This window comes from Benincasa hispida, chromosome 4 (genome assembly GCF_009727055.1).
Source record: "Benincasa hispida cultivar B227 chromosome 4, ASM972705v1, whole genome shotgun sequence".
NCBI lineage: Eukaryota > Viridiplantae > Streptophyta > Magnoliopsida > Cucurbitales > Cucurbitaceae > Benincasa > Benincasa hispida.
Genome location: NC_052352.1, coordinates 5,891,395 through 5,909,991, shown reverse-complemented (window position 1 = coordinate 5,909,991; position 18,597 = coordinate 5,891,395). Strand labels below are relative to the sequence as shown.

Below are 18,597 nucleotides of genomic sequence, written 5' to 3'. Positions count from 1 at the left end.
ACACATTAATGCAATGAATTTCTAAACCTATTTTTAAAAGGTCGGGACTAGAAAGGTATACTTTGAAAACTTAAGGACCAAATGAACTCATTCTAAAAAATTTAGAGACTAAAATGGTACGTTTGAAAACTCATGAACCAAATGTACATATTCTTCAAAACTCATAGACTAAAAAGTAATTTTCCTTTTTAATTTTTATGACTAACGTGCCTCAAAAAGTTATAATCTTTTATACAAATAAATTGGTTTATTATATATAAATTTGAATTTCATATATAAGTAAGAAACCTTAAATTTATTTTGTGTCTCATAAATTTGTGACTCTTAAACAAATAAAAGTCTAGAGATTAAATTTGTATTTAAAATAAAATTTAAGGTAAAGATATTTGTGATTCTTGAACAATTATGTATGTATCAATTTAGCATTATTTTATAATATATTTGTAACAAGCTAGTATTTGTACTTAATTTTGTAAAGTTTAGTCCTTGATGATATTATGAGAAGTATTTGTTATAATCTAATGGAAGTTCTTACATATTTTGTTGAATTGATCTTGTTGTTTTGATGGAATTTATTGTGGTAGGAATAAGGTTCTCCTTGTGCTTATTCTTTTTCTTGTCTCTTCTCTCTCGAAGATGAGTTCCTCTAAAATCAGTTCCTCTTCTACTACTTCAATTGAAACTCATCCAATTTCTCTTCTATCAAATATATGTAATTTGATAGCCATCCGTTTCGATTCTATAAATTTTGTTCTTTTAAAATTTTAATTTTCCCTATTTTGAAGCTTGATCGTTTGTTTGGCTTTGTTGATGGATCCATTCCACGTCTGACTACCACAATTCGAACTATTATGTCTTCTTAATCGTCTTCTACCTTCACGGTTACTGTTTGCCCTAATCCTCTCTATGAAGACTGGGTGGCAAAGGATCATATTCTTATGACCTTGCTAAATGCTACTCTATCTGCAGGAGCACTTGCTTATATTGTCAGTGCAACTTCTTCAAAAGAAGAATGGGAGATTCTTAAAAATCATTATTCCTTTGCTTCTTGTGCAAATATAGTCAATTTGAAGTTTGAATTACATACTATCTACAAGAAACTAGGTGAGACTATTGATTCTTATATCAAAAAAGTAAAAGAAATTAAAGACCGTCTCTCTAATGTCTCTATTATTCTAAACGATGACGATCTTCTCATATATATTCTAAATGGTTTACCATCCGAGTTCAACATCTTTCAAACTTCTTTACGAACTTGCTCTTAAACCATTACTTTCTCAGAGCTTCACGTTCTTCTCAAGGTTGAAGAAGATGTTCTAACTCTTCAAATATGGAAGATGAATTATAGGTCACAACACTGGACGTGGCAAATTTCCTTCTAGTTTTCAAAATCAAGGTTGTGGTCAAGGACACGATAATTCTTCACTAAATTCTGACCAATGCACTGTTGGGTTTTATGTCCTAAAACTCATGGTTTTTAAACAATAAACTCATTCTGTAAATCAATTAAGTTGTTATTAAATATATGAATTGCTTATTTCATTTTGAAAATAAATCCAATAAACTAAAATATTCATAAAAGTAGATCAGGTTCGAGTAAATAGTCAAAATGATCTATAGTATACGAATAAGGTTGGGTGCCTTATTCTGGTAACACTATCGGATGTGTCCCACTCTGTAGTTGTTACAAGGAGTTGTAAAGTGTTACAAACGAAGTGATTCTGATTCGTTCATATGGTGACATGAAGAGTGGGCATTCATGTGGTGACATGAGGAGTGGGGGTGTCCTGTGCAATGTGTTTGCATAAGATCAGACCAATAAATAAGTCATTTAAACAGTTTAAGACTGACTATTTCAAAATGATGACCTAGGTAACTTGACCTTAATCCTAAGTCAACTATAAACTCCTATTTATTTGGGGTTATCCTTAGATTTTCATGGGTGAGGGTTGACTCAACAGTGCTGACTCAATAAGCCTCTCATTTTAAGGGTAAGACCGAGTAGATAGTTGCAAGACGAAATTCATTCCTACCCGCTTTTAGGAATAGTAGAGAGCTTGTTCCCTTAAATGCTGACTCTGGGTCTTGAACAAGGGGCCCCAGCTTCTCATTGGTCCGAGAGTTACTCGATTTGATGATCATATCACAAACCTATTGTTCATTAGAGGATCAGTGAGACTTAAAGAACAAAAGGTGATTTCTGAGGTAACCTTTTGACCCAACCATAAACAACTTGTGAAAGGTTAACTTACTAATTATAGTTATATTGAGTGGATACAATATATCTAGAGTGAGGAGAGTGCAACTAATGGGCTTTAATGGAGTGACCTGGTAGTTTACGAATGGGGGTTAATTTGGTGTAAAGAGTTTAGCCAATTAATTTCGGATCGTTAGAGCCCATGATTTGTAAGTCCATTAGGTCCTCTACTAGCTCACAAACGAAATTAGCCTTTGAATAGCGTGATAAATTGATCTTAAACGTTCAAAAGCGAATTAAGTGAATTAGTAATTATATGTGATATAATTACACGTTTAATTTTGGAACAAAACGTAATGGAGAATCGATTAATATATAAAATGATTTAAATATTAATTTCATGAATAGGGATTCATGGTAATAGAATTGGTAAAAATTAATTTAATAGTTGATATTAAATCAATAGAATTAATTAATTTAATTATTAATTTTATTAGAAAGAATGATTATTGAATTAATTTTTATAAAGCTAATAAAATTTCAATTTTAATTAAAGAATTAAAATTGGAAAAAGTTTTGATTTTGAAAATCAATTTCAAAATAAAAAAAGAAAAATTGAAAAATGAGAAAAATCTTTTCCTACTTTCAAGTAAGAAGGTTAGTCACGTTTTTTACACATAATTACATCACCAAATTTAAGGAGTAACTGGAATCACTTCAAATGATCAGTTTGCATGAGAGTCATGTAATAAAACTACTATTGATTGAGTGGAAAAGGACATGCAATTGCTGAATTGTTGAGTTTTAAAAGTTGAAGAAGTTGTTTTTCAATAAGCTGAAAAACTAGAAAACTTCTCCTCCAATTTCATTAAGTTCAGGCTTGCTTTGAGTCCCACAACTCAATCTAAGGCTCCTAGAAAATAGTAGAGAAGCTCTAGTGGTGGTCCACGGCCTGAATTGGAGAAGATTGATGCTGTATTTCATTGAAGAAAAGAATCTTCAAAGGTATGTAATAAAACCGTCTTGATATCCCATGAACATGCTTAATTTGATGTCAAACTGAGGAATTAGAATGTTTAATGAATTTGTTCTCTTCTACCGCATGTTTCTATATTCCAACACGCACAATTTCTCTTGGCTTACAGATTGGGGCTGCAATGCACACATGACTGTTGATATGAACAATTTGAGTTTGACAACCGAATACAAGGGTGAAGATCAGATAGGTATTGGTAGTGGTTAATCTTTGCCAATTACATATACACGTTGTACTTCTATTTTCACACCTCTTTCTAAACTTTCCTTAACAAAAATTCTTTTGTGTTCCAAATATTTCCTCCTAACGTTGTTTTGAATGAGCACTTGAATAATGATGAAAATGGTGCTACTGTGCTGATTCCATCTAATGAACAACACATTGCCGTTGGAAATAATATCGTTGGTGTTAGTCCTAATGTTTCAGCTGCCTTGCTACCTACTGAAACCCATACTGCTCCTCTTGAAAATTGGATTGTTCTCAACCATTATCCGATGCAAACTAAAGGAAAATCAGCCATTTCTAAGAAGAAGGTTTTTGGAGCAGTATCCTCAATACCTTCTTCCTTTACAAAAGAAATGTTATATATATTGAAAACTTTATACAAACTTACCTAGTAAAAGACAACTATTTATATTTTATACTATTTTTAATAATTCAAACTCAATTTTAATATGCTATGGAGAGTATAAATTACATATTTAATTGATTATATCTAAGTGATTAAAAGTGCGTTTCAAAATATTTTTCAACATAATGTTTAATTTTAGTCATTTTACTTTTAGTAAATCTTAAATTTAATCTCTCTTTATTGATATTGCTTAAATAATCTTAATATTTTTCATTAAAAGAAACACAATATTTGAATATGTTTTCAAAATTTATAATGAAAATACTAATGTTAAAATCTATAATAAACTAGTAGTGAGGACTAAATTTAAAGTTCACTTACTAAGATGGAACATTTGAAAGTATGGAAACTAAAATCGAACAAACTCCAAAATATTGGAATCAAGATGATATTTTAAACCTAGTTTTTATATATAATAAATCTTTGAAATTTCTTAAAATTGATTGAACAAAATTTAAAACTTTATAAAAAAAAAAAAAAAAAAAAAATTGATGGGGGACGGATCGGAGTTAATCTGAGCCGTCGAAAATGGAAAAGGGGGGTCAGGATCTTGCCGCCATCGGAGAGAGACGTTGTTTAAATGGAATTTTCAACTTTTCCCCCGTCTACATATCGACACATCAAATCCAACACATGTGACGACGATATGTCGTTTCTCCATTTTATTATTTTATAGAAATATAAAAGCATTTTTTTTTTAAATAATACTATGTATAATTTTCATTTAATTCATATATTTTAAAATGCTATTCTTTTGCCACTAATTACGTTTTAATTTTGAAAGGATTAAAAAAAGTTTATTTTCTAGTTCTCATTGTCCACTTTTTTCTCTTTATAGTAGAACAAAATATTAATTTGACGTACATTGAATGTGTTATAGCTAGTTAAACCAAGGCCATGTTTACCCTATGTAAAAGGTAATTCATTAATTGGCTTCGATTGATTATTTTTGTATTGTTTACTTGCGTTCCGTAATAGTAATGAATTGTGGAGTCTACATCGAAATCTGTGATCAAATCATGCAATATAATTGAGGAATGGATGGTGTTTAATCTCATTGAGGTTAAAAATTATGTGGGACCCATTATCTTTACTATTACTGTTATAGATATTGTTATCGTAATAGTATGAAAATTATGATTATGTCACATTTATTTATCTTCATCGTTACCGTTAAGATTAAGCAGTAACTGTAACGATAATACTAATTATAAATTGTGACATATTCCTAACTTAAAGCAAAAATGATTGAAAAAACAATCCAATTAGGTTTGCGATTCAGGCTTATTACGATTCTATAAATAAAATCTCATTCTCTTTACACCAATTTTCATTATAGTTTGATAAACGTGACCTAAATAGAATCAAACAAAATTTATTATAAATCACAAATGGAGGGTCGTTTATGTTAATTTAATTATGAAAGTTTAGAATTTAAATAAAAAAAATTATTAGTTTGAGGATTTAACACAAATTCGATTTTATTTCAAAACATTCCTAATAATCAATTTTGGTGTTGAAAATTCTGAGTTTTACACCGTCAAATGTTTGGATCGGAGGGGATAAAAAATAGAATGGGAAAAGGGGGAAAAAATAATCGGTCAGTTTTATTTATTTATTTAATATTATTATTAATGGAAAAAAGCTGTGACAATTTCCGAATTTCCACCTTGAATATTGTAATTGTCCTCGAATAAGAAAAAGAACATGCACATATTGGTGCAAAGTCTTCGATCAATTATGAAAGTAGGGATATTTCTAAAAAGGGAAAAATATATTTTCGGTGCTTTAACTATTGAAAATTTGGTTGTTACTTTTTTATTCGGGTTTTTTTTAGTTTAATTTCAAAATGTTAGGCTTCTCTTTGATAATTATTGTGTTTTTCGTGTTTTGTTTTTTAAAATTAAGTATATCTCCTTCTCATTTTTTGCAATAATTTGTTTTTTTTTTAAATATAATGATCGAATTTTTAATCAAATTTAAGAAACAAAAATAAGTTTTTGAAAGTTTTTTTTTAAAAAAAAAAAATTCAAAATGCGACTTGATTTTTTAAACCATTGATAAAAAGTAAATAACAAATGATGAAATTTGGAGGTGGAAGTTATTGCAAAATATCAAAATAAGCATTAGGGAATCTCAAGGTAAAAGTGTAAAATGCTATAACTTAAGGATCAAATTAAAACTAAATTCAAATTTTCATAAATAAAAAAAAAAATAACATTTTGAAACTTAGAAACTAAATGAAAATTAAACTCGAATCTTAGAGGTAAAAATATAACATTTTAAAATTTAGAAACTAAATAAAAATCTAGAGCGAAATATGTATTTTTTTCGACTGTATTATTTAATAAACTTTTCGAAGAAAAAATAAATAAATTTCATCAGGTTAGACCTCTCACACTTAGATAAATGATGCGATTTTAAACTGGCGGTTGGGCTTGGATGTGTTAACTTTAACTCAACAATCATTTTCTGTATTGATCTAACTTAATTTTCTATAAATCTTAACTCACGTAAAAATTTGTAATTTTTTTTAAAAAAAAACTAATTGTCCTTTTATGTTGAAACTAAGAGGGTAGATTTTGCATACATTGTACAAAAGGTAAAAATTGTAACTCTTGAATAACCTTACAGCTCAATTTGATAAAGTTAAAAATTTAGAGTTAAAATTGATACACATTATCGCCCCACCTACTTTACTCTGAAACAACTATTTAGACCTAAGCTTCAATTTTAAAGATAAAACATAAAATTCCAAAAGTTTAATTACAAATTTGGTTCCTATAGTTTGGAAAAAAGTTAGAAGTTAGTCTCATGATTTAAAAGTTAAAACTCAGTCCTTTTGATAAAACCTCATAAATGATCTTTATGTTTTGATAAAATTATTGTTCATAGTCCCTAGCATAGGGACTATTATAAAAGTTTTATAAATTATAAGGATAAAATTCCAATTTTCTTCAAACTATAGGTTCCAAATTCGCAATTTAACCTATTCCAAATTTTGGTAATATTAGTTCTAACATTGGGCTAATTCTATTTTTTCAAGGCAATTTTTTTTAGTACAACAAATATGGAGATTGGATCTCCAACTTCATGAAAGATCCGAGACATTTTGATGTATTAAACCCTATTGTAGCAATTTTGAAGACCTAAATGGTAAAAAATAAAAATAAAGTAATAGTTGTAAACAAGCATAAATTTTGAAGATATAAAAAATGAAACCAAATCTTCATCAAATGCATTCCTACAAGTAGATAATTATTTGTGCATCAGAATGAAGAGCATTCTTTAGCAAACAAAACGTCAGCAATTCTAAATTATAAACTGAGAAAACTTGAGCAGATAGATGCTTCTTTAACTCATCTCATTTGCTAGAACCATAAGAAACTAACTGATTATTTATTAATCTACCTGCACGTCGAGAACAATGTCCGTCGTTGATAGAGCTGCCCGCCCTGGTATAATTTTGAATGGCTTGATTCCGTACACGTTGCAAACCGATCTCCCATCTCTTTCGAGAACCAGAGAATAATTTTCATGTTCAAAGGCAAGGCTTAACGAAATTGACTGATGACAAACTAAGACCTAAGTTCAGTCCTTGCTTTCCTTCTTAATGCTCGACTTATTCAAAATCAGGACGCCGATTACAATCAATAAGGCGCCTACAAACCACTGGAAAAGAGTACATTGGTGTTAAGAGATGCAAGTTTGAATTTGTTAAATGGTTGAAACTATAATGGCTATAGCAACTTTTGGCGAGTGGGAAAATATAAAACTAAAATATAGGCAAATAACTGATACTACCACCGATAACATTTAACAAAATGGTAACGATCGACAGTGCGTTAGATTACAAAAAAAACGACCATGCAAAGAGGTCTGTCATCTGCACCAATAGCTGTTTTTTTATTCGACTCTGCAAATGCAGTAATCAGAAAAGATCTTGCAGCCAACATCTCAAGTGAACTAAAATAAGATGAAAGAAGTTTCTAGTTTGTTGGAGAGTAAGAGACATGAGTAGTTACAGAGTATACGGAAAGACTCCAGGAAAAGGGAGATTAAAGGTTGTGAAACTTGGACCGATCTCCTGAACTGCCGCAGAATATACTATGTATCATTGTCAAGCATGTAAAATCCAACCAATATTTTTACTAAAACAAGCCAAAAGTGTATTGTGAATAAAAACTTGGCCATAAACTATCTTGTTGTTAGGCAAATTGATAAAGAAATAAAGAATAAATTACAATTTTTGAATTAGGGAACAAGCAATGGATATGATCAAGGATTTACCTGAAATGATAACATTTCTTCGAACAAAAAGAAACCGGCTAGACCAGAACAAAGAAAGTTAGCCGAAAAGTTTGTTCCTGTGGCTTGTAATGATGAGAGAGTTTTTAAGCTATTGACATAACATCCCCACATTGCCAAGTTGAATGCAACTACCAGTCCGTACCTAATTAACTGTTCATAAAAGAAATGCTAAAATCAGAACAAAGGTAAGAGGGAAACTCAGTATGTCGGTTTCCAGCTTATAGCAGCTTCCTCTATATAGTTGCAACAAGAGATCTTCTAGTTGATGTATTGAAAATTTAGAACAAAAATTTATATCAACACCAATCAGGTTTATGTAGAAGTACCTCAATTTCAATTAGAACTAATTATAATTTACAAGTGAAGTGTAATTATAGAAAAGGCTAGGTAAAGCACTCCAAGAAGATGCATGAAGTTTCGCCAGATCTACTCTCTCCTTCCAAGCAATGCATTTGCCTTAGAGAACCTTTTGATTTCCTCTGTACCACAATTTCTTTTGATTTCCTTTGTACCACAATTGTAGATTATAGCTTTCATCCACAAAATTTTGACCCAGTTCTTTAATATATGCCGGTCAAGCGAACTGACAGATATTTTCAATGAGGGAAGAATGAATACCCATTATCATTGAAAGAGGTGAAATATTCCCTCCCAACATTGGAAGTTGAACCAACCATGAGAAAAGTGGAAGAATAGATGAGCTTGATCCTTCCCTATTTGCATACCAAGCACACGGAATAACTAGGACTTCAAAGAGTTGCAACGACACTTTCTTTATACTTCACCAGTCTTATTTAAGTGTCCTAGAAGACAAATGTACATCAAAACATCGGATTTTTCATACTTCACAGAGCCTAGGAAGGCCCCTGGTCGCAAAGATGAGTTTATCCTTCAATCGAGGATTTTATCAAAAAAAATTACCTGCCTGAGGGATCGGACTGTCAATGTCTCTTGTTTTCCCACCGAAAAGTAACACTAACAGAAACCAATTCTTATCGATAATCAGAGAGGTACAAGTGCTAGGGAGAACACAAGAGCTTCCCTCTCTCCAGACGAGCTCAAGGTTATACTAACCAAAAAGATACCTCCCTATTCCTGATAACACATAAATGCCCCCAAATAAACGCACCGTGCCCATGTTATAACTAACTCATGGCTCACTCACAACATCCTCATTGCATTCCAATGTTTCCAATATGCAAAGGCACACCCTAAGGCGACAAGTCTCCCAATCCTTAAGGCGAAGCTAGATACACCTTAATAAAATAATAAATAAATACTATCTAAAACTATAATAGGTAAAACAAAAGAGTATTTAATTTTCAAATTACTAAAATATCGATCAAGCTATTAAAATTTAAATAAAAATTGACGTACATAAATATATATATAATATATATAATATATATATTATATATTATATTTATATATTATTATTTATTTATAATATATTTATTTATTTTATTTATATTAATTTTAGAAAGAAAAATAGTTCTGTGAGTTTATGCAACTAAAACAGAACATGTTTGTTAATACATTCATTTTCCTTTTTTCCAATTCTCTTCCTAATAACAATAATCAGGGGTCTATGATCATCGACCACAACTCACAAGGAGATCCAACAACAAACCTTGTAGCTCTCCCATTCCCTCTTCCTGTAGCAACAACAATATTCCAAAATTGAGATGCCTCTTGCCAAACATCTAAGACCAATGGATGACTTCAGACCAAGAACAGTGGGAACCTAGTTGCAAAAAGTAACTTACCTAAACATTTCTCCTTCCAAAACGAAGCCTTCCTCCCATTACAAACATAGTTGAACAAAGATCTCCATATGACTGCTGAATTTGGACATACACCAAGGACTTCACTTCCACCCTTTCTTTCAGTGGGTAAACCACCCCAACTCATCTTTGCCATTAGTGTGCCACAACTCAGTTGACCCTTTTGAGAACTTCCACAGCCACTTATTTTTCTTCCTTAAACTATTTTTTTTTTTTTTTTTTTTTAATATAGAAACAACAACTTTCGTGAAGAAATAATGAAAGAATGCAAGGGCATACAAAAAAAAATAAGCCCCCCAAAAATAAACCCTCTACAAAAAGAATTTTCAACTAAGTAGTATGTTACCTTAGGAATAATTACAAAAAAGCTTCAAAACTAAAACTCAGAGTGAAACATGAAACCTCACTAAAGATCAAACTTCACTAGGGTCCCTCTCCAGACCTCTGAACACTCTCTTATTTCTCTCACCTCAAATATCCCACAACAAACTACCTATGGTCAACTCTACACGTTATAGAAAATTAGACACAATAGGCCAACCCAAAAATTCCCCAGATATTGATGGATGCTCTTTTGAGCTCAATAATCGCCAGGTGGGATCAAACAATCTACTTTTGAGATAATAATAATGTGCCTTATCCGCCTGTCTATGCTCGGATTAGCAAGTATTGATGGACGTTATAATCATACTCTAGAGCTAACTTGAATTGACTAGGTGGTGGGGAAATGTACTAAGGTTACTAACTGTTAGATGATATATAATTAAATCTAACTTTATTCATCAACTAAATTTTTGGGTCAATTTGTAATTTAAAATGGTATCATGAGTGATTTAAGACTAACTTGCACTTCCAACAGCTATGATACTAGCCAAAATTCAGTGACATTTTCCAGAAGGCAGAGGCGATTGCCATATGATTGGAACAAGAATGATGAAGAACCGATGCATTCGAGAAAAGTAGGTCGGAATTGTGTTGATTCATAAAAAATAGGGCAAATCGTCGCATCTGTGAGCTATTGTATCTGGTTTGTGAGTGAAACCAAAGAAATGGATAAAGATTACCGTATAGGAGAAAAGCTTGGCTGCAATGGCGGAAAAAGCAGCGTTGAGACCAGCTGCAATCGCCCACGCGTAACCCTTATTCCCTTTCTTCCCTTCCATTTTACGGAATTAAAAATCATCCTCTTTGTGTTGTTATTGTGTTGTGGCCTTGTGGGCGAGAAGACGAAAGCCTCCTTCAGTGGCGAACCGGTTTTGACCGGTCGCGGTCGGTCATGCTTGGGCCAACCGGTTTGGATTTATTGTGTATTCAGATTTTTCATTTCAAGGAACATGCTTTATTAATTGTTTTAAATGACAAAATTATTTGAAATGTTTTTTTTGGAAAAATTATCTTTTATCTCCAATTTTGAAGAATATATGTGTTTGATTCCTAAATTTTTAAAACATACTTTTTTAGTATCTGAATTTTTTAGAATAGGCTCATTTGGTCCATAAATTTTCAAAACATATCTTTCTAGCCCCCAAATTGTGATCGGCAGCTTGACATATCACTTCTAGTTTTCCTTACCTTCTTCTTGTCATCTTTATTTGTATTAAGCTTTTAGGGATTGAAAGACTCTTTCATCTTGATATGAATGCTCTTTCTTCCATGTTCTTTACATCCTTGTCTTTTTTCATAAACACGAGCAATTAAAATCTTAATGAACTGAGAAAGATAAACTAACATTTTTTACTAAGTTATGCATAAGTAGGTCTTCATCTTATTTAATGCATGCAAGATGAGTACTGAGATCAAATCGAGAGATTGATCTAGGTAGGAAATAAAGATCAAATTGAAATATTGGTCTAAATATGTAATAATCATCTACTTGAGAAAGTATGAGATTATGGAACTCGTTAAATAGTAACAAAAGTAACTTCAGAGATAAAATTCCTATCGCAATCAAAACTCATCGCATGCATCCTATAGATAAGACACTGTGGCTCAAAACAACGAGAGGTGAAGTTGATTATTTGATGAGTTTATCGCATAAACACATGACTTATGCACTTCATAGGAAAATGTCAGTGAACCTTTCTCTAACCCTGTCTACTCATTGATATTTGTCCATTCTCAATGCATATTGCTTCATTTAGTACACGCAATTGCTATCACATCTATATCACCATCAATTCCACCATTAGTGTAAGTATTCCATTAGTTAGTAAATATTACTTTCATCACATACTTGAAAAACAACCTACTAGGGCAAAATCAAACAATTATTTTATCATCTTTTAGTCGTAAGTTCCTGTGATCGATCTTGAATCTTGCTGAGAATACTCTAATTAGGTTTGCACTTATGTCTGATTAGAGAAAATATTGCGTTTAGAGCAATAGATTCATCTGATTTAAGAATTAGAGTACAACATAAGACAACATTCATCATATCTCTTAGAAAACACAACATTTACCATTCTTAAATTTTATGGTTTAAATAGATATAGATCTTAAAATTTAAACCTAAAAAATTGAATTTAACTAACAATAATTTAAACTTTGTAAGTTTGAATATAAATCAAAAGTAAATCACGTTGAAGGGTGATCCGTGAATGTCATAGGCTATGGACCTTTGGTTGGATAAAGTGTCGTACGTGGCACGTGCATATGGGCAACAATGTGCACGTGATACTCTATTGTTTTTTTGTGTAATAAATTATTTTTTTAGATCTTTTGTATATGACTCCAATTCAACAATCAAAGCCTTCGAATGTGATCGATTCAAAGGGAGAAAATGTCACTTTAAAGCCATTCCTCCTTTTTTTTTTTTTTTTTTTTTTTTTTTTTTTTTTAACTACTCTATCAATCGCTGAATTTTGAACATGAAATATATTTGATTCATGAGTTTTAAAATACATTTTTTTTTAATTTTCGTATTTTTAGAACAAGTATTATTTGATCACTAAAATTTCTAATGTATATTTTTAGTTTTCAAATATTTTAATAACATGTTTTAAAAGGTCTTTATATTGTTTTTTAAAATTTTCGTTTCGTATAATTATATGAAATTTGAATCACAAAAAATATGTTTAGAAATAATTTTAGACAGAAGAGTCATTTAAAAGAATCTAATTTCAAATAACAACAAAAAAAAAATGCATTGACTTTTTAAATTTATTTTAAAATCCATGGACTAAAAATGTATTTTTTTTGGAAGCTTGAGGACCAATGAACCTATTATATATATATATATATAATATAATATATATATATATATATAATATATATATATATAAGACTAAAAATGTATATTTTGAAAACTCGATATTTTTGAAAATTCATTGACCAAACACATATATTCTTCAAAGCTCAATCACTAAAAAAGTAATTTCTTCTTTTTATTTTTTTAATTAAAAAAGTTGTAACTCAATTACTATTTATTTTTTAAAACATCAACCCACAACAACTATTATATTTCAAAGCCATATTGAACAAATAGTGAATAATGAACCATAAATTCTAATAATTATAAGCGATTGTCTTGTTTGATAGCTCTTTAATTTTTGTTTTTTTTCCCCTTATAGCCTGTAAACCAAATATATAAACGAGGCTCAAATTATTGTAAAACGGAGTCTTAGTAACTTATTTAACATTTTTTTAAGTTTAAAAATATGTTAAACACAAAATGACAGATGCATAGACTTTTGATCTAACCCTATTTTTACGATCATACTTCTTCCTTGCATAAGGTGGTCATTGCATATTTTATAAGATAATAATGAATTTGACTTCTATTGTATGTTTGCATGTTGCGTGACTTATTCTAAGATCAAGGTCAAATTAGAGTGTTTAACTCTGAACATAGGATGCTTAGGTTGTGTTTGTATAGACGAGTGCTATAGTTTTAAAACGAGTTTATAAGTCAGTGAAATAAACAATATCGTCTACTTATGAAAGCACAATTACACTGATTACTATTTCAAACAATCAATTATTTGATTTTTCAAACATGTGACTGTGTCGAGCTAAAGGAAAAAAATGTGCATCTTATAAATATCATAGATATTTGATTTTTAACATTTGAATTATATGGGATTTTAGTTATTAGACTTAGTAGATAATTTTACATATTTTAAATCAATAAGAAAAAAAGTCATAGCCCAACAACCCTTAGGGTTGATTGGAGATTTTGTTAAGTCTTTCTGAATTTTCGGATTGGTAAAAAAGATCCCTTCAACTCAACCCAACTCAACTCAACTTAATTTGCATGCAAGAAAATGTACAAAGTAGTTATACGTTGAAAATACAAAATATAAATTTTAATTTTAAATAACAATAGTAAAGATATAACATGTATTAAACATACAAAGACTACATTTATACATCTTAAATTAAAATAGAATCACTACAAAAATATTGGAAAAGTAGTTTACTATTTTATTTGTGTTTTTTTTTAAAACCTTATAAATAACAAATGAGTTGCTTTTCATCTACTTACTTTTTACTCTTTTTATAAATTATTTGGAGTTAATTAATGTATTATCCTATTTAAAAATGCAAATAAAAGTTTATCATCTTTCATATGAATAACCATTAGTTGAAAAAGTAGATTAATCCAGAGTTGCTTTATGTATGAGAATCTGTTGTCATATTGTTTGTTTTCTTGTTGTTTTCATTCATCTCTTTTGCACGTTAGACACTTAATTACTTCATTAATTATTGATAAAAATTAAGAAAACATCATTTTCAATCCTCAAATATTTATATATTTATTTATTATTATTATTTTGACACTACGTCGATGAATAAATTAGTACCAACATTATGTAAGTTGAACTATACTATCTTGACTTTAATTTTAAAGACCACTTCTGATATATAAATATTTTAAAAATAATTTTCTAGCCCCAAATTTTTAAGAATATGGACATTCGGTAGTTAAAATATACATTTTTAGGCTTCAAATATTATCAAATAAGTTTAAAAAATTCATGCGGTAAACTTTTAAATTTTTTATGATTAGAAAAATAGTTTAAAATATTATTTATTACCTCTAAAATTAATTTTAAACTTATTTTTTAATTAAAAAATTAAACCAAAACACACCCATACTTATAATATAAACCAAAAGGTTACAAGCTCAAGAACTAAATTGAACTCATGTTTTTTTTTAAAGAGTAATTTAAAATTTAAAAGAAAATAAATGTTAACGTAGTTTCTAAAAATGATAAAATCAAATGTTTAAAATAATGGAATGAAAACAAAATTTAAACTTTCAAACAAATAAGAAAATTAAAGTAATTTGACTTTAGTGAGTGAGAACTCCGAGTTCGATCCAACTCGGTCAGAAGAACTCACCGCTAGACATATTAGAGGCCGCATAATTTCCTTCTATTTTTCCTTTTTTTTTTTTTCCCTTTCATTTCCCCTTTTTATTTGCTACTTTTAATTTTTTATTTTTATTTGTAAAAGATGACAACTACAGATTATCCTGTTTTTCACGTGAAAGTAGTAGGAGGCTTGAAAATAATAATAATAAAATTCCCAAATGGCTAGATTAATGAACTAAATTACTAAAATGCCTTTTGTTTTTATTTTTTATTTTTACTGTTTTTATTATATGAACAAACAACCCATTAAAATCATAGCTAATTTTGAAGCACAGGTTTTTCCCCCGGTTAACTTAGTCTAAAGATTTCGAGCTTTTATGTCAATTTAATATCATCCATGAAGTCTAATAGGGGACGTTTGGGATAAGGATTATCCTAAGACTATAATAACCACTTATAGTAAATACCATTTAAAAATCCCAAAATAGCTACCATCAATACTATTTCAAAATCCCAATTTGCTACAATATTTATTATTTACTACATTTTTTACTATTTTACATTCATCAATTTGTATTCTTTGCTATTCATCATTTTTTATTCTTTGTTATTCTTTACTATTCATTATCTAACTAAAATAATTTATGCCTCAAGCACATACTATTATAATCCAAACTAAAATAATCTACGCCCCAGATACAACCTATTGTAATCAAACTATAATAACCAATCCTTTGCCCCAAAGAGCCCCATAAAATGTTCAATATGTTTTTGAACTTTCAATAATATTGTCAAAATGGACATAACTCAATTAGTAGAATATATTATCAATTTTAAAATCAAATATTCCATTTTCCAATCTCGAATATTGTTAAAAAGGAATTAAAAGGAAAAAAATATATAATATGTTATTTGGCAAAATAAGTATGAGAAAAATGTATGTTTCCATGTGAAAGTAAAAAGGAAAATAAAAAAAAAAATATATAAATATAAATAAGAATAATTTTCTCTAAAATTCTCTGCCACATGCAGTCATGCACCATAAAACTTTATGTCGGATCTTCCCTTTTTACCCTCACGCGATTCGGATCCAAATGCCATTACTGGGAATCTCCCGATGAACCACAAACAGAAGGTAATAGCCGGATGGAGCAATTGTGCCCGACCCGGGTATGCTGATGTGGACATCCCACGTGTCATATCCCAAATCCGTCACATTCTCGCCGCCGATCACCAGTAGCCTCTGACTCATGGAAAACGAATGCGTGTTGAACGGCGGTGCCACCATCGTCACCTCCACCGTACCCAAAGTTGCACCGTCGCCAGTAACGTTAAACCGAACTGCCAACTGTTGCGCGTGTCTCACGGTGGTTTGAGATGATGGCGACAATATTTTCGGCCGCAGGTTTTCAAATTCTGGAGCCAAATACGGCGGCGAAAACGCCTCCAGTCTCAACTCCGTCGGAAATGGTACGTTGGTGAAGTTGTAATATGCATTCGGATTGCTCCCGCCGACCAATACGCGACCGTCACGGAGGAGCACCGCCGTGGAGTGATAAAGACGGGGAATCGTACTGGGGTTCAGCAACCGGAACCTCGAACCGGGGGAGTCTTTGGGTCGGTACAGAACCGGGTTCAAAACCGGGTCCCGAGCGTTATCCCACCCGGCCGTTCCCGCACCGGCACCGTTTATAATCAAAATGTCACCATTTGGAAGCAAAACCATGTCTCCCATGACTCTGCCCACCGGCATGGTTTCCATGACCCATTCGGGTTTCGGGTCGGTTATTTTAATTCTGGCGCAGGTATTTAAAGCTCTGACGAAGGTCCGATTCACGGCTTTGGTAAAAGATCCTTTCGGGGCTCCGCCGCAAACCAAAACCTCCACTTCAATCGTTGCCGCCTGTAAATTCCTCAACGGGAGAAGCGCAGCCGAGCCGGTGCTTGGATAACACCGTGGATCACCGCCGGGGATCGCCGGAAAAGTCTTCAACACCTCGTTTCTTGCGTAATCGAACAGAATCGACCGATTGTTCGCGAAGACGAACAAATTCCCGTCGACGTTCAGAAATACGAATGGATACAAATTGTTCTCGATCAATGGATCATTCGTCTCCACCAAGAACGGAAAGCTATACGCCTTGGAAGCTCCGCCGGTTTTCGGGAAAAACTCGTAGTTGAACTGTCGTCGTCCGCCGATTACAATTTGTCGTCCGTCAGGTAGAATCTGGTTCGTCGGGTACCATCGGCGGACAGTTAGGGCTAACGGAATCTCCTCCCAATCCGAGCCATTAGGATACGGCTTGAAGATTCTTACCCTCCGATCGCCATCGTTGAATCCACCAGTCTGAACGAGTGTTCCGTCGGTCACGGCGGCACCGGCGGAGCACCAGACGTCAGTCTGGACCATGAGTGGACGAAACGAGTTGGATGCGACATCGTATTCAAGAGAATGTGCAGTGCAATCGAGTTTAAGAGCGACGTCGTCTGGATCCATTCGACATTTCCCGTCCGGCAAGGGCAAATTGGAAGTGCCGAAGTCGGTTCTGTCGAAGATGACGACTCTGTCACTGTGAAGTAACTGCATGTGCATTGGAAGAACTCCGATGTCGTTCTGAAGAAGATGCCACCGGCCGCCATCGTCGGCGCGCGACGGTGACAGCGAAGTGAGGAGGAGAATTTGAGCGAGTTGGAGAATTTGGAGAAGCATTGTTGCAAAGTAGTAGGTGACAAATCATGAAAAAGTGGTTTTTATTTGTCATTCAATTTTTTTTAGAAAACGCATTAAACTGCTCCGATTTATAGCACCCATTTAAACTTTTGACTGAACAGCAAATGGCCACTAAATGGAAGCAGATTTCACATAAATTGGAGTGAGAATAAGCACGAGAACGGTAGAAGAAGGAAGAAGTAAAAGAAAGAGATATGATTCAAAGGAGTAAAAAGCAGAAAACGAAAGTAGAGAACCAAAATAGAAAGTGGATTAAGGGAAAGAGGAAAAACATAGAAGAAATCAAAGAGGAAAGAGAAATCGAAACTTACCAGTGAGAAGGAAAGAGAAGGAGAGATGAAGAAGAAAACTGGGGAAAGGAAAAAAGAAAAAGAGAAGAAGGAGGAGAAAAAGATTGAAAATCTGTGGAAACAACAGTTGTAAGCACAACACAGGGACAAAGGAATCTCTCTCTATTTTTCTTTTTCTTTTTCTTTTTTTTTTTTTTTTTCTTTTTTACCTTTCTGTCCTTTTCAATTTTTCTTATGCAAAATTTCTCCATTCTTTTCGGTTAAATATTTTTTTAGGGTCAAATTATATAAATTTCCCTACA

At 31.7% G+C, this 18,597-nt stretch overlaps 2 protein-coding genes across 3 annotated transcripts; both read right to left on the bottom strand.

Moving 5' to 3' along the window:
* Window positions 1–7,018: 7,018 nt before the first annotated feature.
* LOC120076013 (multidrug resistance protein EbrB) lies at window positions 7,019–11,178 on the bottom strand. Of its 2 annotated transcripts, XM_039029787.1 has the most exons (4): window positions 11,024–11,178; window positions 8,155–8,325; window positions 7,890–7,956; window positions 7,019–7,536 (listed from the first exon to the last, which is right to left on the bottom strand). In XM_039029787.1, the coding sequence occupies exons 1-4, from the start codon at window positions 11,120–11,122 to the stop codon at window positions 7,487–7,489; spliced, it is 387 nt and encodes a 128-aa protein (XP_038885715.1). In that variant the 5' UTR covers window positions 11,123–11,178; the 3' UTR covers window positions 7,019–7,486. The 2 variants fall into 2 exon arrangements, with proteins under 2 accessions (XP_038885715.1, XP_038885716.1); XM_039029788.1 differs by lacking the exon at window positions 7,890–7,956 and having other exon boundaries at window positions 7,063–7,536; window positions 11,024–11,176.
* A 5,016-nt stretch (window positions 11,179–16,194) lies between these two features.
* On the bottom strand, window positions 16,195–18,124 carry LOC120076010 (aldehyde oxidase GLOX1-like). The gene has a single exon (XM_039029784.1). It carries the CDS (start codon window positions 17,982–17,984, stop codon window positions 16,350–16,352), a length of 1,635 nt encoding a protein of 544 aa, XP_038885712.1. The 5' UTR covers window positions 17,985–18,124; the 3' UTR covers window positions 16,195–16,349.
* Window positions 18,125–18,597: the final 473 nt, after the last annotated feature.

Bases quoted from the DNA above. Each gene is read 5' to 3' on its own strand.
- LOC120076013 (XM_039029787.1), bottom strand. From the start codon at position 11,122: ATGGAAGGGAAGAAAGGGAATAAGGGTTACGCGTGGGCGATTGCAGCT. The intron at 8,326-11,023 runs GTAATCTTTATC...TTTTATGAACAG, and splicing joins CCAAGCTTTTCTCCTATACG to TTAATTAGGTACGGACTGGT. The intron at 7,537-7,889 runs GTAACTACTCAT...ACTCTTTTCCAG, and splicing joins GGAGTCTTTCCGTATACTCT to TGGTTTGTAGGCGCCTTATT.
- LOC120076010 (XM_039029784.1), bottom strand. From the start codon at position 17,984: ATGCTTCTCCAAATTCTCCAACTCGCTCAAATTCTCCTCCTCACTTCG.